Below are 22,425 nucleotides of genomic sequence, written 5' to 3'. Positions count from 1 at the left end.
TGCTTTCACAAATTCTTATAAGTGGCTAGCCACATGTTATTGTCAGACATCATGAGAGTTGCGTTACTTCATTAGTGTTATAGGGGCGGGTTACTCAATCACAGTTACAGGGATTACTTCATCAGTGTTATAGGGATAACTTTTCTTTCTTATAAGCGGCTAAATGGTGTGGTGAGCCGCGCATAAAACGCGTTTTACTTTTAGGTTCTCTTTTATTCACAAGATATTTATTGAATTTATATTATTTTATGTATTAAAAATTATTTTTTCTAATTCATTTTTGAATTTGTTCTTTGAACTTATATTATTTATAATGATTAAAACTTATATTTACTTAACTTAGGGTCTATTTATATTTACTGAAATGAACTGAATCGATTGGAGCTGAACTAAACTGGACTGATTGGAGCTGAACTGAAATGGACTGGTTGGAGCTGAACTGAATAAAACTAAAATGAATATTTTATGAGAGAAGAAAATTAGGAGTTGAACTGAACTAAACTGATTGGAGCTTAACTGAACTGAACTGAATTGATTGGAGCTGAACTGAACTGAAATTAAGCTGAAGTGAACAGACCCTTAAATTGTTAAAATAAATTTTTTATTGAAATCAAATTATTTTTACCAAATAGTGTTTTATTAGGTAAATATAGTAGGTTCCTAGTCTTTTCAATTTCTTCTCCTCCATTTTTCTTTCTTGTAAATTATGATAATCAATAAATATAGCTATAGTTTTCACATGTTGAGTAAATAAGATCAATTTTCAATGAAATGAATGAAATTAAATCACAAAACTTGGATACCACGTATTCCTATCGTTTATGAATAGAATTTAGATGCTTATATATTGATTATATTGCTTAAAATTACTCGTACTTAAACACATACTCGTATACATCTCTTGATGCTATGAAAGGCGCGAAAATTACCCTATCCATATATGTTTTGGCTTAACATAACTCCAAGCTTCGTTGAGAAACCATTATTACTAAGATGATCACTCATCCACGAAATATGTGGAAGCTAAGCTATAAAGAAGTTGGCAATCCAAAATATTGACCAGTTTTAACAAGTTGAGCAAATCCATTCTTAAAATTGGATAAATGGATATATAGGGTCAAAATCACAACTATAAATGTACATTTATAATGAATTGCATATTAGTTTTATTTTTATAGCCGAATATACTAGTAAATGCGTTGAAATAACATGAGCAAAATCAAGGACTATAGGGTGGTCCAATATTAGAGATTTTCTTTTGGGTCCTCAAGTCCATGTGAAGTCCTCATGGCCACTCAAGTCCATTTGGGGCAATAATAATTTTATAAAAATAAAAGATTTTAAAAATTACAAAAAATAAAAAATTAAATAAATAAATAAAATAATTGGCGTTTGATTAATATCAAGGGTTCAAGGGTACATGTCTTAATCTTTTTTTTTTTTTTTTTTTTTTTTTTTTGGGACAAAAGCAAGAGATTAAAATTACTTGATCAAATAAACGCCTTTCATCATGTCTCAATCTTTTTACCAAGTGTTTGCTGTCTAAAGACTACAAAGTCAAAAAATGACTCAATTTCCTCAAAGGTCCTACAATCACTTAATTGTTTAAATGTATTCACATCCCACGTTTTTGATCTTTTTTATCATATTTCATAAGACTTGGATTGTGTTTGATTAAATTTGGTTTAAATGGTAATGTTCAATCGTAGTATACGAAGTGTATTGATGTTCTTCCCGTCTTATATGGTGTTTATCACAAAAGTATCACGATAAATTTTTAGTTTAAAACTGCTATTATATAGTATAGACGATTTAACAAGTTACTTAGAACTGTATAAGCGTCCAAGAAATTCACTTGTGCTCCAACGCGAATAAGACATAACTACACAATTTTAACAGATTGAAACCACCTTGAAGAACAAATAAAATGTCATAGACAAGCACTAGATCATGCGTGTTTGAGGGTAGTCAATGACCACGCACGAATGCACGAGTAAGACGTTTTCTGCAGAAATACAAGATCAACAAATCCTTCTCAATAGGAGAGTACGCAACAAAAATAATAAAATGCATATTCCATAGCTGATTAATTGTCATTACAATTGCACATTTTCAATATAAGCCTTGTTTCTTTGTACAAAAAAGAAAATTTAGGGAGTACACTCTTCAACAACCTCTCACCCTAACAAAACAACCTTGCTCCCGGTACTAATAAATATTGGGAGGCGAAGAAATGAATTGAAGAAATTTGTAATAAAAAATATATACTTGTATGAAAAATAAGCCAATATTGGCAGTACAAAAAAAAGGGAGAAAAATTATAACTTTAAGTTTCAACCCTTCCTACACTATGAGAAAATTTACATATATATGATGGGTGTGAAACAATCAACTAAATCTAACACCACGCGAGGAGACTTCAAACAAATAAATAAAATAATTGCACCGTCACCTTAGGCGCCAAGAGAGATGGAAAAAAGGAATGTTCTCGAGTTCTGAGTTTCTGTAACTCATTCATGTAAAAACTGGAACTCGAGGTTCTCAAGAAGCTCCTCAGCTGGTCTTACATCAACAAATTCTTTTGAATGCATTGAACCAGAAATGTCATCGACTGAGAATGGAATGCTGCATCCAAAAATCGTACATGAATTTCATGATTCAGTCATTTTAGTGATATCATTGATAATTCAATACCAAAACGTTAATTTATTTTGCAAAAAAATTACCTGGAACTATCATCTAACAAAAAGGAATTGCTATTGGCACTGTTGGAGTCCTCAGTCATTAGGACTCTCATGCTTCCAATAACCTGCAGGGAAAGGGAAATGGTACACGAGTTTGATGAGCACCCAAGTGATCAAAGAACTATGGAATAGATTGGCAGCTATGATACTCAGACTCTTCATTTTAAGACTCTTAAGTACCCGTGTCCATTCCTAAACATTCTAAAATGGGTATGGACACGACACTTTTGACTCATGAACACATTTGCACGTAAGTCCAAGTAACATAGGATGGTTATATGAGTACCACAAAGAGAGAAGACTTACATCAGGAGATACACTTCGAGTATTATAGTTGTCATCCCAATACAAGGTACATATTCTGTACAGTTGCTGGACACTCAATACCTGAAACATAACCACGTATCAGCACTGAGCAAATCTGTGCATTCAACATATTTATCTTTTCCCTATCTTTTATATATTTTGAAAGATTAAGTCCATGATCCAACTTCCAAAATCTACAGGAAATCATTAAAACTCCTAAAATAAAAGGCTATCAGTTCCTGTAGATCAACAATGTAGAAATGTTTCTATGGAACGATGAATAGCAAAATTCCAAGCTTTATAAAATATCTATATATCTGGCCAGAGAATTTGATTTTTACAACTGGAGTAACAAAGTGACCCATAAAATATCCTGTGCTCCTGAGCATTAGACTCATCAGGATATATCCAGATTAGAACAAAGATAGAAGAGACTTACAGGGCAGAGATCGTTGGTTATTTCGTCGTAAGATATTCGGTACTTTTGATGTATAACCTGTGATTAAAATAGCACAGCCTTGCATAAGTACGAGACTCGAGCTTCACCAATCAAATAGTAACAAACACAGAAATCCAGAATGATAGAGCATATCGCAGACTAGAAGAATTAAAAATAAATTTTATGTACTGTATTATATTCTGTTCTTTCAGTGATGAAGATATGTTCATCAAGGTACTAGGATTTCAGAAATGGAAAGCAATTAATCAATTTACTGTTGCGAAAGAAGGTTGGAAGTGAAAAGACTATAAGTTACATCCTTAAACATAATGGCAACTGCAGGTAAAAATAAATGAACATACCAGGAACCCGACAGCTTGTCTTATGTGCTTGAGTTCATCCCAGGATGAACCTGCATACTGTGAAAGGAATAGTATTCTGATATTAGATCTTAAATTTCCACGTAATAAAATTAGCAAGCAAATACATGAAGAACCATGACAATGGCTGCTGATTATTAAAAAAACAATTGGTGAAAGATAAGAAAGGCTACCTCTTCCTTTGCTTGGGCACACCAGAGTTCTAACTCAGCTAACCCAGATTTCACATATTCTCCATTACTAAAAGTACAGCACTCGCGACGTAGTAACAGACTGAACATTACAGACAAGCTTGTTAAACACATGTTGCAGAAAATCTCATTTACAGGAAAGTGCAAAAACAGGACTTACCTGTTGAAGAGTTGTACGTTGATATATGAGAATATCTGTGTGAAGATTTTCTGACAGAGAACTGGAGGCACCTGCATGAACACCAATTTCCAAAAAAAAATGAAGACAAGGCCCCGAACAATACACAACAGATTCTGATTAAGATAGCAAGGGTATATAAAGATGAGAGTATGGAACACAGCAAAGAAGAGTGCTCTGCTTACATAATTTTCTTTCAGCGTGTGGAGAAGTGAGTTAAGACTGTCAATGATACCCTGCCAGTGACTTGGGGCAGACTCTTTACTAAATGATCGACCTGACCTTAAGGCACCTCCCTTGGATGTTCTAGGTGCCTGAAAAAGGGCAGAGCAAATTTGTGACGAAATTCAGTCCTGGACTAAGGATTTATAAATAAATAATAAACAAATAACGAAAGATTAGATATATAAACTTCAAGAAGGGAAGCTATCATAAAAGGCACACTACTATCATAAAAGCCACAACACTGTAACAGATGTTTACAAAACACATATATGAAGGCATGTATATAAAGGATAATTCATGCACATACAACTTTACATTATAATCAGAATTAGCTACATAAAGATACACGTCACAAACTGCTACTGTAGTTAAGATAGAGTGTGAAAGTATGCAGCTTTTCCCCCGTATGACAAGTGTAGTTCATAAAGGCCTTTTTCTAGGCAAACTCATACTTTACATAGATGAGTAATATGGAAGAACTAGAAGAAGTTTTTCAAGAATACCTGGATACACAAGGAAAGTAATGATGACAGCTCCTTCTTCAAGTTGTCACGAATAATGCCATAAATTTTCTCCACATACGCAGTGAGCTGCTGCTTGAAAAGCAAAGCTGGATATTTGGCTTCCACTTGGCGTACAGTATCAAGAGCTGCAGTCGCAGCAAGAGTTGAGGAGGAAGGAGAGGAGCGGAAACCCTGAAATTTTTTCCATATAGGTTAGCAAGGAAAATATTCACTCCAAAACAAAGGCTCGGATCACTAGATATCAGAACCAGGTACCATAGTCATTCTCCCAAAGAGAGATGTAGGGGGCGGAGGTTTCCGCTGCGCCGCACCCGGTGCTTTGAGGCTCCGTTGCAAAAGGAATAACAAAGCCGATGTATTTGATAGCCAGTAAGCCAGATGCTCATTATTATCATCTTGATTCTACAAAACAGCAAAATTATGATGAGCGGGCCAAATTTACTGGTACAACTTTTAAAAGGAAAAAAGAGGCAATTATTTTTATTAAAAAAAAAAGTAAGAATAATCATAAGAAAGAGGACTCATAGTTGTTCCTACTGCTGGGAACTGTTTCAAGTATCTATATGATGGTTGATCACTAATTGTCATTATTATTTACTTCGTAATCAATATTATATTTACATTTTACTGTAAAAAAAAATTACAAAAGGTCCTTCAATTTATTTTTATCTTTTTCACCTAGGCCAATAATAAACAGAATACCATAAATGCATAATGCGAATCTAAAGATGCCGAATCAATAAAAATAGCTGTAGCAGAGCTATTTCCCAGCTTCTCCACTAAAATCTCTGAGCAAAATTTTGACCAATGAGAAGAACAAAGGAGGGAGTGGGGAAGATATGCTATCAGCTGTGACATTTACCAGAAAGTATACAAAGAACATTGTACACGACACCAGTTGGGTTTTCAAAACATAATTGCAGATAACCTTTACTGATGACAATATAATTGACAACAGAAATTCAAATAGCAACTGAAAGAAATAACAGCCTCACACAATCACACCCTTAATACTCTGCAGCTTAATAACGGCTTTTAACGGCATTTACATGTTTGAGCATCGATCAAATGTAACATAACTTAAATTACCTCAATGGAAGAACCAAACATTTGAATAAGGCGGTCAAACACACTAGTCCTCTCTGCTTCAAATGATTTCCAATGGAGGAGACACTTGTAAATTGTAAATGCAGCCACAGGCTTTCCTTGATTGAAGCCAATATTTTTTGTCACACAATTTATTAGAGCATCAACATTCTCCTGCAACAAAGACACATTCTCTGAATTAGACTGTCCACACAAATGACTATTCCTAAGCAGCCAATATTTTCAATATCATACTTGTTGACGCTCAAGCTGAGATCGTCCAAACTTCTGTTCAGATTCAAAATCTAATTTTTTGACAGGAGTTACACTTTGTGGTTCCTACACAAATAATAAAGCACCAAATTTAGAGTGCAGTTGACATGACATTAAAAAACATATACAGTAAGAATCTAGAAAATACAACAAACCAATTTAGGCCTTACATTGACTCTGGAATCTTCATTGACTATGTGACCATTTGGCAATTTCTACAACAAAACAAACAAAACGATTTTGAGACAGGACTTGAGAAGAAAGATTGTACAGATACACAAATGAATAGGAGACAAGTGAAAGTACCGGAGTCACAGCTATTGGAGTACTTCCTGAACTTGAGTTTACAGGTGCAGATAACAATGATTGTTGTCGAAGGACCTTATTTTCAGATTCCATGTCAAAAATTTTCTCTTCAAGTCTGTAGAAAAGGACAACCACTCCATAAGCATATTCAAACCACGTAGTAGTATGAGTATCCAGTATAAACAAAGTTCTGGGTGAAATGAAACATGAAAAAAGATTAGCACTCAAATAACCTTTGCATGTCTGTCTTCAGCTTTATCATTCTTGACTCTGCATCAAGTGCCTGTTTCAATCGTTCTTCGCTGAGTTTACTAGTTTCTACAAATTTCTTCTCTGTTTCATCAATTTTCAGCTCCAGCGAACTAACTAAGGCCTGCCAATAACAAGATTGTACTGAATTAAGATACAGTAGACTATATCATAAAGGGTTTTCAGACATCACTGCAAAAAAAAAAAACAAAAAAAAAAAAACCAAGATAGTAATCGAAAGCAAAGAAAACATAACACGACCAATTAACCTTTAGATTCTCATTTTCAGCAGTAAGCTTCTCCACAACAACACCGTCAACAACTGGCACCTCCTGTATAACAGGTACATGTTCAATTACTTTCTTAGCAACCTCACGCTCCTTTGCAAGCAACTCCTTAGTTTCTTTAAAATGAAGCTCCATCTCCTGCAACGCGGTTTTAAGTTTTGTATTCTCTTGTGTTTTTGTTTCTTCCAGATCAGACTGCAAACAAAAAATCCCAACTCAAGAAAAGGAACAGGAAAAACTGCAGTTACCACATAATAAGTTTTCAAAGCAGAAAAATATAATAATCATCAGATTAGTCTTGTAATTTTTTAGCAAGTAAAACCAGAAAGCAATTCATATGTAATAATCTTTCACAAAAAAAGACCTAACAGATATACCCACAATTGCCAAACTTGATAGGATATTAAGTATCGTTACTACTGATAATAGTATAATGCACACGATGAGGAAGGAAAATGGAGTAACGATGATGCATGCTGAAGGAGGAAGCTCTTAAGCCTGCCTGATACAACAGGATAAACTTCTTCTACACTTTGTAAGATAAAGGCATATAATTGCAATTTTTTTCTTCTTCAGCAATAGCCTAAATATTATCTATCACTTTCGAATAGCCAGCAGATGAAGTGAAATAATTATCCAATGTCCTCCTACATCATTATAGAACTGTATCTCTTCATCTTTCTGCTACCAGCAAGCAGTTATGAATTGAGGATTCTAAAAAATGAATACCATGATACATTTACAGTTTACAACAAGAGAAGGCTTTCTACATATGAGGCCTGCTCAATCTTAAGTAATGCAAGGACGCCATGGGCTCATGTCACATGTCTGTAACAGTGTGATGTTTGATCAAGTCTTTTAATGAGTGAAACAATAATTTTGTTCAAGCATTAAACATGTCTATGTCACTACTCTTAGTGAGCAACAAAGAGAAGTTTGATTCAGATGAGTATTAAGCACAAAGAACATTTCATATCTCCCATTAATATCTACCATACTTTACAACTCTCTCTCTCAACCAGAAGTCGATTTAATGCTAACAGCCAAATCTCTTTCATGATCAATACAGCTTCTATAGCTTCCTACAGGACTACATGATATTGAACTTCAACTGCAACCCCATGAAATATGTAAATTTTCTAAAATTATAATAATTACTAAGTTGATTTAAGCATCTGGTCACTTCTCAAAGTTCACCATCAATACTTTGCAGATACGAATAGATAGTAAAAATTACAAGTTACAACATTTTCCCCATTAGTGTTGCTCAAACTTTTTTTAATAAATCCTCTTTTACCTAACAATATGCTACCTTTTGCCTATACCTATACAATGGGTAGAGAGACCCAGTAAGAGCCCTAATCCGCCCCAATTATTTCAGGGTCAGACCCAGTATCTTTTTATTTTAGGGAGCCCTAAACAAGGCTTGATGGAGTGGGCTTTTCACTGCCCTATTAGCTCTCTCCTTTAAATAACCAAGAATTTCTCCTCTACAGGCTACATCTATTCTCTCTTCTAGCTCATTCTCACCTTCACAATCTATAGTAGTTATAGCATCAAGATCTAAAGATCAAATGGCTGAGAATGAAGATGGAGACAACAGGCTAAAAACAATGTCAGATGAGAGGGAATTGAATTTGATTATCTTACTGAAGAGAAGATAGACACATGATGACTATCCTCGATTAATGAAGTTTGACAATAATGTTAAAGAAAAAGGCATGTGATCTCAGTTTCATGAAGGAATAGGATGATGTTAAAGAATGACGCAAGAACTGACGGCTGAACATGGAGTTGATTACAGATTTTCATCTTCTTGAGCCAAAATTATAATTAGCCCAGACTGAAAAAGATGACCCTTACCATGCCCCACCCCGCCCTGCCTTACACCAGGTTCAGCATGCTGAACAGCTCTACCCTTGCCAACCTTGAGGATGTTAATGACCTGAAGCCCATTCCACATATTACAAATGTACTCGGTATCTCAATCAGAATTTAATCTATATGTTAGTGTTACCAACACAATTCAAATCTTACTAGAATAATATTGAGCTGAATCAGAATTTTTTTGAAATTGAAATACACGTCATTTGCTCTGTAGATAGTGCAACATCGCCAACATGTAGGAGGTGCACAGATTCTAGGTAATGTGAGAGAGAAAGAAATTAAACACAGACCCATGTGATCATTTCATGAGGAGATGAAAATAAAGCATAAGCAAATAAAGAAACGTTGCAATAATTATGACCTTAACATGATAGGGACACTTCAATATTTAAGGAACAGAAAAAGTACTACACAGCTAGTAGAGGAAAGAAAAACTAACTCGCATGCGTTTCTCCAGTTGTAAGCGCCAAGTAAGCTCCTCAACCTGCTTTTCCAATTTATTTTTGGCAGCTTGAAGAGCACCTGTCTCCCGTGCAGCCTGCATTATTAGTAAAATATATTGTTGGTATATAAACAAGGATCCAACTAGCACCCAATCTATCATAACAGATTAAACAGCACTAAACGTAATTTATTTTTTCAAAACCTTTAAGAAATCACAGAAGAAAAATACAAATGGCACAACAAAGTTGAAACAAAAGCATTCTGTAAGACACCAGTAACGTGTGTGAATCTCTCATTTGTTTTACAGCTTCTCCAATCCACCCAAAAAAAAATCTATAGAAGTTACAAGCAAGTTTCTGTATTTCTATTCTTTCAAATGCAATATAGGCCAATTCAGGAAAAGTTCCAGGGATAAGGCAGACAACAAGAATAGGTAGTCATTCAGAAAAAGCAGCAATACATCAGTTACTATAGCAATGATGAATGTTATACTACAGAAAAAGAAAAACAAATCACCATCTTGAGTTTTCGCAATTCAGAACGAGCAACTTTGCATCTCCATGCACATTGGGTGCTGATGACTGCTTTCTTCAATCTCAAGAACCGTGTGCGAGCCAAGAATTTGCGACAGTGACTCTGGAAGTAAGAGATTAAATCAGCACTAATATAAATTTTACAAAGAGCTAAAGAGATAAAGTTAGAAATTTTCTAACTATAATCACAGATAGTTCTACAATGGAAGGTAATAAAAAAATCTCTACATTATCTGCTTATGAATTTCACAATGAACTGCAACTAAACAGGAAATATAAATTTAATACTCCCTCCACTTTAGAATAAACAGTTTGACCAGGCACACATGCCAACGAATAAATTTGACCATTAATACACGAAAATATATGTAAAATAATAAAAATTTGATATTGTAAAAATATATGTTAATACTAACTTAACAACATTTTAAATGATAACATTTGAAAATTTCATATTAGCATAAATATGCGGTCAAAATTAATAGAAGAATAATGAAAGTTAAAACAGTGCCAATTATTCTGAAATGGAGGTAGTATCAAATTATACTATCTTCTTATACCTGAATAAATATGGCAGCTCTAGTCTGTCTTCTAAAGCGGATTTCATCACGAGAAGCCATACCACGCATACCACTTTGGATGGCGACAGCAGAACAGTAAACTTCCCTGTATGCTTTTCGTGCAAGATGCATCCGCAAAGCGGTTTGTATTCTCAAGGATGCAGATTCTTGCCTCATGCCCTCATACACATGACGGGCAAGTTGTCCTGTATATTAAATAGTGAAGTTATAGAAGATATACATGAGTCGTAGATACAAAGACGTTCATCAGAGAAGCTTGGAATGCAAAGCTTGAAACACTGCTATAATATACCTCTACATAGAGCTTGTACATGTACAGCTGAACGACGAAGCAAGATAAAGCTTCTGCGGGCCAGATAAGAACGGATCTTTCTCTGGATGATACTTGCTGATCGTCCCAACACCTCGCTTCTTCGAGCATCTAAATCAGCCATCTGACCAGCCCTGAGGAAAACCTTCGTCTTACCTATCTGCAACAATTTATCACAATTAAGGTAAGTAACCAACATATTAAAGTAGAGTAGCAAACCACAACAGAAGACTACATGATGAAAACAAATAGAATTTTTTTCAAGGAGTAGCATTCACGATTTCAAAGAGCTATCAGATGGGGTTTTTCAAACTTTACAAAGTCAAAATTCATTAAGAAGTCCAAAATCCTTTTTTTTTACAAGTTATTGGTCAAATTTCTTGTGATTATAAAGTGCTAATAGAGTATCAAGGAGCAGCTACAAGTCTACAAGGCTAACCATATGATGAAACCTTACATCAGGCCAGCCAAATTTACCACACTGAATATTCAGATATTGTACAACCGAGATTCGCATATTATCAGAGATTTCTAACATACATAAGATGATAAGATCAAATAAACACTTATTCAAACATTAAAATTCATGCAAGGTAATAGATTTAAAAATCATGACAGCAGCAGATGGTCCTGTATGTCATCACAATTCACAAGTACTAAGAAGACAAAAACAGTCATAAACGTTATGAAGAAGAATAGATTTGTTATCAATCCCAGAAGCATAAGACAAACAGAGTTCCTTTGAACTAATGCCCCTTTTTACGTATTAGCTACCACACAGAAACAAGATACTGGTGTATAATGGAAAAGAGACATATAGAACCAGTATTATGCTCAGGTCGGTGTAAAAATAGTGAGATAATTTGACCGGAATGTATGGGCTTGGAAAATGCATGCTAGGTTTATTGCTAATGTCAGAATTACAAAGAGTGCACCTAACAAGACAAGTAAATAAAACATTTCATCCAAGTAAGTTACGATGATTTTCAAAACATGATTCTGGTACCTGGTAGCCTTCAAGTCCCACTTTCTCAAGAAGCCTCTTACATGCTGCGACTTCATCAGAACTAAAATAAAAAAAATAAAAGAAATCAGTTTCATACTTTCATTTCCAAGCAACATCACGCACAGGAAAATACATGGTTTACCTTCCATCTAAAACTTCTGGTGCAAGAATTCCAAACCGATCTAGAAACTCAAAAAATGGTTTTCTAGTGGGGTACCCAGCCATGCTTATCCTAATAGCCTCCAAAACCCCCTAAAACAGAAGATACAACAAGTCAGAACAAACAAACGGTGCACTTTCAGGTGATGATGTCCAAAAGAAAGTAGGACATGTAATCCCAATCCTCACCCCACAGCGTAACTGTTGAAGGACATTCTGATTCTCAAAAATTGCCGGCTTAAGAAGATTGTTTGGCTTCACACAGCGAATGTAATGTGGTTCAGTTGCACTCAGCGTTTCAAGAAGTGAAACCAATTGTTGCTACATAAACATAGAAAAGAACATCAGAAAGACAAGCCTTACATAAAATCATACATATAAGGCAATATAACAAAATATTTGCATACCTTAAAGCGAGTACCTATTGATGAAAACTTTGATGACTTAGAAGACTCTTCAGGTAAAGGAGGAAATAAATTTGCTACAAAGGAACATCTGGAAGCACTTAGAAGTGCTTGGTGTTCAGCAACAATGTAGTCTTTGTTCTTATCCAGGAACAGTTCAGTTTGATAGGTAACCTACAGAAGCGTACAAAATCCCTCAAGCTACAGAACTTAATAACTAACGAAACCAACCTATGTATGCAGTGAAAACTTTTGACTTACATCACCAGCATAATGGCAGACAGTGAAATCACTACGAGCTAATTTAGGCTTGCTGAAACGCTTATGGTTTTTGAATGTCTGGTACAGCTTTTGGGCAAATGTTTCATGTGTAGATCTTGGGAACATACTGTCCAAGGGGGGAAAATCATCAAAAATGTAATATATTTTATCAAGAGAATGCTAAATTCCTGTATCTAAAAAAAATATTTGTCACTCTGCTTACCAAGCTTCATCCAGAAGAGAAATGATTCCACCAGGTTTCTGACAGAGAAGTTTACAGATGAAGAAAAAGAAGTTACTTGCGAGAACACAGTATAAATTCACAGCAGTGCAAGATAATTAACAGGCTATATCATATACTGCCTATAAAGCAAAAGAGTAGCCAAGCATTCACCAACCAACTGAACAGGAGGAAGATAAATAAAAGAGTAACCAAATATTCACAAAGCGACTGAAGGGTTTTGATTGCGTTCTCAGTCTTTAGGACTATCCCTAGTTCCCTACTCCATAGAGAATAATTTAAATTTTAAAAGTACAAAAAGGACAACCCCTCGTTATAATACCAGGAAACATTCAGCAAACCAACCTTTTCAATGAGATCCAGAACATCTTGATTATCAATGAATTCAATGTAGCTCCAATTTATTTCTTCTTTTTCATATTCCTCCTGTTCCATCTTGAAGACATGCTGCATGACATATTTTCGATGTGTTACCAAAACATGAAGAGGGGAGGAACAATTCTCAAGCAGGAAAATGTTCGCTTAATCGCTTATTGATACAGAAACCTGGTTAAAATGTTGCTGAAGCTTCTCATTGGTTAGATTAATGCAAAATTGCTCAAAACTGCAAAGGCACCAAACTTAGTGGTCACAATGACTTATCATCAAAATTTAATATCAGGAACAGGTAGAAAAGTAAAGAGTAAGACTTTACAAGCTACTCTCTTGAAAGCAATTTCAACTGACAGAAGAATGATCTTAACATAATTTTGTAATACCATATAATTGAATACATACATTTAATTAAGATACTGAACTAGATAAAAAGTAATATCCAATTCTTTCCTTCCCTGTCTTACACCCAGCCATAATGTAATGGAAAGGATAAAGAAATAGAAGGTGAGCTAAGAGTTGAGTTTCCCAAAAGAGCATAAATCATTCATCACAGTAACAAATTCAATAATAATCACAGGACAAATAAAATGAACAGTTAATGATGACATGATCAGCAACAAAGTGGCTAATACCATCAATTTCCATATAGGAGTTAATAAATGCATAACAAATCTTTGATTTATGAAAAAGTAGTCACTCCATTCAGAATATTTTATCAACATCACATAAAGAAATCATAAAGTTCACTTTTACTCGCAATATATTCAACAAGGTTTTATGACTCAATTATGTATTGTTTCCTTTGAAATCATTAACCTAATTTATTCAAAAACAGTTAAAGTGAGTTAACTCCTTCTCCATTAAGATAAGCACCATTAATCCAACGTAAACATATAGTGGCTAATAGGACAGTATCTTTTTCACAGTAATGATACTGTTACTAGATAATCTCATGCAAAGCTGTAGTCTTTTCAGAAGTTCAGCTTTCAATTCTAAGCTTCCGTTCAGATTTTTCAATAAACAACAGAACGACGGTATTACTGCAAGTCCAAGTAAGATTCCATACCAAAACAGAACGACAGTATTACTGCAATACTCTTTCTTGATTAGGAATTCAAATCTCGAAACTTCAGCCACATATGGATCAAATTTGATATTAAAAAATTACACACGACAATTTTTTTTAATAGATTTTCCATTTCTAATTGGCATAGTTTTTAAGAATAATGGGTCAAGGGTGACAATTCATATGATTTGACAAGCATCGCCCATGTGATAGCACAGCCCATGTGACCTACTCATAAAACTTACCAAAAGGACAAATGAAACAACTATTTTGAAATACTCAAATAAGGGGTACAGAACAACTAAGAAAACAAAAAAACATAGTAATAGAAACTTTTCATGTTCTCTATTGTCAACATGATCATTTGATTTGACAAGCATAACTGCAAAATGAAAAGATGCAAATCACTATGAGAGAAAGTAACTGCAGCAAGAAAATGTTAGTAGCTTCAGGGCTGAAGATCTATCGGTCTACTTTACTTCAGAGCAAGTCATTGCATAATGTGCACCATGGACCTCAACTAAACAAGCAGGTGTTGCTGCCCCCATGCTCCATCATACATATTCCCATCAACCATAAAATGTAAAGGCATACCAGTTAAGCACCTGTTTGTCTTGAAACTCTCAAATCCATAGATGTCCAGCACTCCAATTATGAACTTTGAATTAGAATCTTGACCAATTGATGTGTTAATATTATCAACAAGCCTACAGCATAAGATGGCAGAGGAATTTATACGAGCAGAATCTAATAATACCATGATACTAGAAATCACAAGTCTTAAGTTTTTACCAGTCAAACAGCCTAGAGTATACTATTTTAGCCAAGGCATCTCTACTTAGGGCAGCAGACTCCGGATCCAAAGATTTGGTAATGGTTTCATCACGAGTAACCATTATGCGTTTACAAAGAGAATCTTCTAGTGCTTTTGGATCACACCTGAACAGCATAACATGTTATAATTCCTGTTTGAGGATAACACTGAAGAAATTTTTTTCTTCCTGAATTGGTGTTCAACAAAATCAACAGAGTGCATGTTTTACATGAAAAGCTCAGCAGCCGTTTGCAGATGGAACCGAGACTTCTCGTCTTTGGGCTCGGATGAATCCATTTCCTTCCCCTTTGCAAATTCAATGTTTCCTAAATGAAGAATTGCTGCCACAACTCGAAAGATTCCATCCTGAAAATCAAAAATAAAATTTTAACTCATGAAAATTTCTACAATGTGGGTTATCACACCGGGGGAGGGGATGTGGAGGAAATATAAATACCTGCTCATCAGGACTAAGCCCAACCACATCCATAGCTCTTCTGGTTGCAAGATATTCTTCGCCATCATCAACCCCCTCCAACTTTATACAATTCGTTTGATTCAGATAATGAAATGTTTTCGGATCTCCCAGCTTGTATTGTTGAACAACCTGAAACGAAGAGCCATTACTGAACATAATTTACATATAGGAAAAAGTAATAATGCACAAAAATTCCTCAGCAAATATTTTTCAATAATGTTTCAAGAGAAGCACACAGCAGCATAGCATGCTTCAAAGAAATTGACCGTATCAATTTTCTGATAAATCTATGATCTTGTTCTTACAAATGCACAGCTGCATGCTAATCAATTAGGGCTGTCAAAAGCTGACACGACACGAAAACCCGACATGAACCCAACACGAAATAAGCGGGTTTGGGTCAAGTATTCTCGACCCGTTTACATAATTGGGTCGACACGAACCCGTCACGAAATTAAACGGGTTAGGTTTGGGTTGAAATTTTCAACCCGAAACCGACGCGCGTAACCCAATTATATAAATGGGTTGAACGACAACCCGCTAACCCGAACCCGACACGCTTAACCTATTAATAAAGTAGTAACAAAAAACCGAAAATTTTGCTCTAAACTTGTAATTTTGTAAATTGCCTTGGCACCATGTATACATTTAGGTAATTTTTGGCAGTTAATTTGGCGGATAAAATAAATTTCAACTTTTGTAAATTAAAATTTGGCTGTTAATTTGGGACAATTCTTATGTATGGTTGTGCTGCTAAAGCAACCAACTTTAAATTCTTGTAGTACTTTTGCTATAATTACTAACTTTAAACTCTTGTAGTATCATTAATGAATTAATAATGTATGTCTTTTTAATTTTTATATTGAATATTATAGTTTATTACATACTATATGGGTAAAAGGTTACACGGGTAACCAGTTTAATAAGCGGGTTAGGTTTGGGTCAAGGGTTTTCAACCCGTTTAATAAATGGGTTAGGTTTGGGTCAAGGGTTTTTCAATCCGTTTAACATCGACACGAACACGAACCCGACACGACACGACCCGTTTGACAGCCCTATAATCAATGTATTTCTAATCAGGACTAAAAGAAATGACAGACTCTGCAATAGATGAAATCTTTCTGCACAGAGACAATGGTCAATTTGGCTAGATAACCTCGCCCAAACAACAGGTCAAACAACAAAGTGTCCTTACAGGTCTTACATCATACAGTTTTGGTCCAGTTATGAATAAAAGAAAAGAATATGGCCCAGCGATAAAATCAAGACATTCGACAGCAAAAATCCCTCTCTCTCACATCACGGTATTACCAAGGAAAAGTGACACAGCAAGGATTAAACATCTACGACATCATAAATAGGACAACTATCTGGCATTCCAAAAGGTGATGTAGAATAGATCTTTTAGACATATTTTTGTCAAATGAAGACAAGAAAGAAGCTCTGTATAACAAGGAGTATTCGCCAACAATGAATTTACAAAACTGATATAAGTCATTGGAGTTTTGTCTACTACATTTTTCCTAACTTATATTTCGACAGCTAATATTGAAGAGGGAAGCCATTGCAATCTACTTACCTCTGTTGGTGCGGCACAGAGCATGTAGAAACAATGATAATTTCTCTCAGGATCAGATACTTGACACACACGAGATCTTTCCAACAAATATGTTCTTATTGCTGCTCCAGAAATCCTTCCTTTCTGGTCAAATTGGAGCTCCACAAACTTCCCAAAGCGACTACATTTTTTACTCGTTAATCAAACAAATGCTGCTTCAAAAGGTCATAGCATCTCCAGAAATCATTTAAATTAAATTACCTGGAGTTGTTATTTCTGACAGTTTTGGCATTGCCAAATGCCTCCAGAACGGGATTAGACTGCAATATGCAAGGATAAGAACAGATTCATTAATAAGTCAGACAAGATGAAGTCAAACGGCAAATTACCACTTCATTTTCCACTCTATAATAGATATGAGCTTAAACCTATTAAAGCTATACTTAATTGAGGGGGAAAGAATTATTACCTCCAGAACTTTCTGTTCAATACTTCTTCCCTCAGATGCAGCAACTCTACCCCCCATATAAGCAAGATAACGCATCAGCAATTTTGTACTTTCTGTTTTACCTGCCCCACTTTCCCCACTCACTAAAATTGACTGGCTGATTCCCTCCTTCATCATAAGCCTGTAAGCAGATATAACACAATGCTGAGCTTCGTAAACAGGTACTGAAGTAATGTCCCATAAGCCATAACTCATCAACCAACAGGTTTTATTTTTCAAAAGCATCCCAAATGAGTACGTAATAAGAAGTTGCAGAGAGAAACATGTAGGTCCAACTCCTATTTCCCTCTTGATATCTTTCTAGGATTGAGAGCAATAAGAAACCAATATCTTATACAAGATAGACAGTATACAGTACCTGTAGGAAGCGTCTGCAATCGCAAAAGGATGTGGACTTAGCTCACCAAAACTTGCCCCCTTGTATTGTTCCATCATATGTATGTCATACAAGTGAGGCAGTTTTCTGAAAGGATTTACAGCTATCAAAATGTTCCCAGTATAAGTCTGTAGACACAAAGTTGTTTATCAGGACCAATGAGGTCAAAATTCACCAACGGAGTTTCAACAGAAGACGTGTTGGATGCAATAGAAGGGATTAAATCACACTAGAGTTGACAACATTCTAAGGTTATGCTCTGTAGCTTATTTTAGGTCCTCAATATTTATTGGAAATCAAATCAAACTACATAAAACGATCAGATCAAATAATAACAAATTATAGCATCTAATTACAGAATAATATTAATCTCATCATCAACCATTCAACACCATTGTCATAATATAATAAATCAATATTCCCAAAATAAAAAAATAAATATAAATAAAATTATTAAAAAAAAAAAAAATTGTTATCAGGTTGTCTAAACAAAAGGCAAAATTGGCCTCCCTGAGTATAGCTTGGGTGCACCCAACACCCCGTATTTTAACTAATCACTAGCCACCACCAACTATTGATTGAGGCGCAACGTATGCAATTAATTAACCATTAATTACCATAAATGTTTCAATGAGCAATTAATTACCCTTTAATTACCAGAAATGTCTTAGTTTGAGTGCCAAAAAATACCCATTAATAGCACGTGTTGCACCCCAATCAATAATTGGTGGTATGCAAGCAACTAGTTAAAGTTCGGGGTGTTGGGTGCACCCAACCTACATTTCAAGAGTGTTGAGGCTGATTTTGCTTTTAAAAAAATGATCTAAACATTCAACAGAGATCGTATTAGATACATTCATAGAAGTGATCACATTCATATCTCATTAAAGTTTATACTTGATAGCAATATTCATCAACTACTTCACCACAAACGTGAATGATACATTGATACAGCTAATTATTATTACATGGTAGTATGGAATACCTATAAATTTACACTTATACAGGAAAATATACACTTACGTATATTTCATTGATGTCGTATCTAGATTTCAAATTCTGCAATACCCCTGGTTCATGTAAATAAGCCAGCTTTGTCATGTCATCTACTCCACACGGAGGGGCTTCTGGGTCCTTAGGGTAAACATTTGAAGCGTGAACTACAACCTGCATATTACAAGAAAACACAAACTCATCATAAAGGATAGTATAGAGTATAGAGTAATAAAATTACAGAATTTACAAAAATGAACATTGCCATTTTTTTAGTCAATAAAACTCATCTAACAAGACAAAAATCATTCTTAAAATTGGACATGAAAAGCCAGCAAAAAAGAACTACAAACAATAAGGAACATAAAAAAAATATTCAAGTGGAAAGTAAGCAGCCGTGTGCACATGCACAATTGAGTAGAGCTCATGGTCCACGAAAGTAGAGAAGATTCATATACGATACGCCTACTTTAAAGAATCATTTATGCTGTAATCAAGGCCATATACATTAAGATATATGCCAAGAGACCAGGCAATTCAGCACTCACCGTTTTCCCTGAAGTACAAAGGACCTTTACATTTTCACCATTAATCTCAACTACTTCGCCGTCTATCCAGACAACATCAGGGTCCTCAATCCAAACAAGAGATCCGACAGCTAAACTGACCGAAGCAGCCTGAAAATTACAAAATCAATGTTTAGTTCCATTTGGGGTTATAGCTTCATCTCAACTTGAGCACCAGTTCATATAGCATAACATTTCTATAAAGTACGCAAAAAACATAAACACCAAAGTAAGAGAATAAGAACATACGATTGGAATGTCAAAGAGGTAAGAGTAGGCTTGTTATATTTAGATGAATGCTATTTTATAGTCACTAAAGCTTTTCACATAGCATTATAGCACATTAAAAGTTTAAAATTTAGTTGAAAATAACTGTGTATTACATTTTATATTTTATATCAAATCATGACTCCAAACTAATGACCCTCCATTAATCACCGTTCAGATCTAAATCAACTATAAGCGGTAAGAGTAGCCATGTTATCTATAGAGGAACGTTATTGTATAGGCTAGTAAGACTAATGCCTTTCATATAGCTTATTAGCACTAAATGCGGATCATCCTCTTTTAGAATCACGGTATCAGGCATAGCATTTACTAGGTCCACTGACATGGCACGTTCTCAAATGGTGACCGAAAAGATACAGTTCACTACATGAGACACAAAATCAGGCAAAGCATTTACGAGGTGCACTGATACAGCACGTGCTCAAATGGTGACCGGAAGTATACAGTTCAATACATTAGAGACTAATGACCCAATCATAAGGTGCAGGGTTGGCACCTAGGAATTTCAAAGCCTAAACTCTTGGTTCAAAAAGGCCCCCCGAGCCCCCAGTTGCAGGTTGGGTCAATATGAAAAGTTCTGCCTTCTACAAGTTACGCGCAAACTCTCACCACCAAAATGTAAACTTTTACAATGTATAGAGAGGAAACAGCAAACTAAGACCACGAATAATAATAAATTCTTCTCTCTTTCATCCTTCCTATCATACCATCATATTGACATCATAACTTCACAAGCAATATAGAACTTCGACAAGCTCGGGAGTGAATGCTGATCAAAATTCCAATTAAATTCATTAGGCGGCTCATCTAATCTCAAGCACTCAACCTTCTACGGAATAAAATCATAACTTGAGCACCCTTCCTAGTCAATAATAATAAATGCTCACAATTCAGGTATTCTTTGTTTTCTACTTGGTAGGAAAAAATCATTCCATATCAATTGACGGAACAATCAAAAACAAAAAGATGGAAGAACTTTAATAAGCATACTAAAATCGAAAAATGAATTATAGATCAAAAGCAATACTCCAAGCAAATCAAAATGTATAAATAACTAAATTTAGCAGCGTAACATTAATAAAATAAAATTCAAAATAAGCTCAAATTATTCTCAAATGTAGTAAACACATTTCTCAAATGAAGAACAGATCAGTCAAATTAAGTCAATAAACAGTATAAATCAGTCAATTGATCAACAAAAATTAAAACAAATGCAACTAAACTTACAAAAATTCAAAAAAATATTATAAACCCAATAATTAAAAACAATTTAAAAAATTTACCATTTTGTTTTAATTCGGATCGAAGTCCCCTAATTGCTTCTCGATCTGGATTTCTTTTTCCTCCTCCTATCAATCAATCCCACTTCATTTAAACTCCAAATTTCCAAAAAAAAAAAAATCCCAAAAAAAAACCAAATCAAAACTTCAAAAATCCCTCTTTTTTTCTCCAAAAATGCCCAAATCAAAGCAACCTAATTGCTCCAAACTCTGTTTGCTGCAACTCCAAACTTTCCTTCAATTAAAAATAATTTCTTTCAATTCTTAGAAACAAAAATCCAAAAATAATTAAACCCAAATACTTCAATAAAATGCTGGCCCCAAAAAGCTTAAATCTTCTCCCAAATTAATTACTCAAGAAGAGAGAGAAAGAAGAGAGAAAATTTGATAAAAACCCTGCTATAAGCAAAGAAAAGTTGGGTTTTTATTTATTTTTTAATTTATATTTTTCCTTCAAATTGCAGATTTTTGGAGTTTTAATTAATAATGAAGCTGCTAATTAAAAGGGAAAATTAAGTGTCAAAAATTAACAAATTAAGCAGCCTTCAACAAGATTTCCGAAAATACCCTTTATTGTGGGACCCATTTTTGTTGTCTGAATCCAGAAATTGAATTGTTAGACGCGGGTCTAAAAACCTATTTCACATTTTTTGGGTCGGTGGTGTTTTAGTTGTAGCCAAAACCGCGTCGTTTTGCATGTGTCTTGAATCTTTATTCTATTTTATTTATTTATTATTTGCTATAATACACCAAAATAAAAAAAAATAATTAAGGGTAGATCTTATATTATTAATAATTTTGGTATATGCTAAAGTCTTGGTCCAAAGATTTTGGCGTCTATTACATCATCATAAAGGACTCAATCTTGATGCATTCTTTTAAATCTTATTAAGATATACCTTAATTTGTACTTTAATGCAAATTGAAGGCCTTTTAAATAAAATGGGTGCATACCAAATACTCCGTATTGTATAATAGACGTAATTAAACTCATAACAAGGGTATCCAATGAGCACGATGTACCTAATTCTCTAGAAAGAGTTTATGCAATTGGCCATAATATCTTACGCCAATGTGTATGAAATTATATTATAGTTATTTGCATACAT

The 22,425-nt window shown here is 34.6% G+C and overlaps 1 protein-coding gene across 1 annotated transcript; it reads right to left on the bottom strand.

Annotated features, from left to right (window-relative positions):
* Positions 1-2,056: 2,056 nt before the first annotated feature.
* LOC110728055 (myosin-6-like) lies at positions 2,057-21,797 on the bottom strand. Its single transcript, XM_021907670.1, has 39 exons — positions 21,320-21,797; positions 19,731-19,859; positions 19,213-19,356; positions 18,172-18,317; positions 17,775-17,934; positions 17,567-17,625; positions 17,327-17,486; positions 15,727-15,876; positions 15,499-15,635; positions 15,248-15,394; positions 15,061-15,162; positions 13,561-13,618; positions 13,360-13,461; positions 12,997-13,034; positions 12,774-12,900; positions 12,516-12,686; positions 12,298-12,429; positions 12,092-12,201; positions 11,950-12,010; positions 10,926-11,103; positions 10,613-10,818; positions 10,036-10,155; positions 9,515-9,613; positions 7,171-7,383; positions 6,886-7,025; positions 6,653-6,767; positions 6,517-6,561; positions 6,329-6,412; positions 6,077-6,247; positions 5,243-5,389; positions 4,967-5,158; positions 4,424-4,552; positions 4,221-4,291; positions 4,043-4,142; positions 3,852-3,908; positions 3,490-3,546; positions 3,051-3,131; positions 2,727-2,809; positions 2,057-2,625 (listed from the first exon to the last, which is right to left on the bottom strand). The coding sequence occupies exons 1-39, from the start codon at positions 21,320-21,322 to the stop codon at positions 2,511-2,513; spliced, it is 4,539 nt and encodes a 1,512-aa protein (XP_021763362.1). The 5' UTR covers positions 21,323-21,797; the 3' UTR covers positions 2,057-2,510.
* Positions 21,798-22,425: the final 628 nt, after the last annotated feature.

The sequence above is a fragment of the Chenopodium quinoa genome, unplaced genomic scaffold (genome assembly GCF_001683475.1).
Source record: "Chenopodium quinoa cultivar QQ74 unplaced genomic scaffold, ASM168347v1, whole genome shotgun sequence".
Classification (NCBI taxonomy): Eukaryota; Viridiplantae; Streptophyta; class Magnoliopsida; order Caryophyllales; family Amaranthaceae; genus Chenopodium; species Chenopodium quinoa.
This window is presented reverse-complemented; position numbering and strand designations above follow the sequence as displayed.

What these genes read in the sequence shown, in the direction of transcription:
- LOC110728055 (XM_021907670.1), bottom strand. An exon ending in TCTGCCATTATGCTGGTGAT is followed by an intron (nt 12,687 to 12,773) that starts GTAAGTCAAAAG and finishes ACGCTTCTGTAG; the next exon opens with GTTACCTATCAAACTGAACT. An exon ending in AATTGCGAAAACTCAAGATG is followed by an intron (nt 9,614 to 10,035) that starts GTGATTTGTTTT and finishes CTAATAATGCAG; the next exon opens with GCTGCACGGGAGACAGGTGC.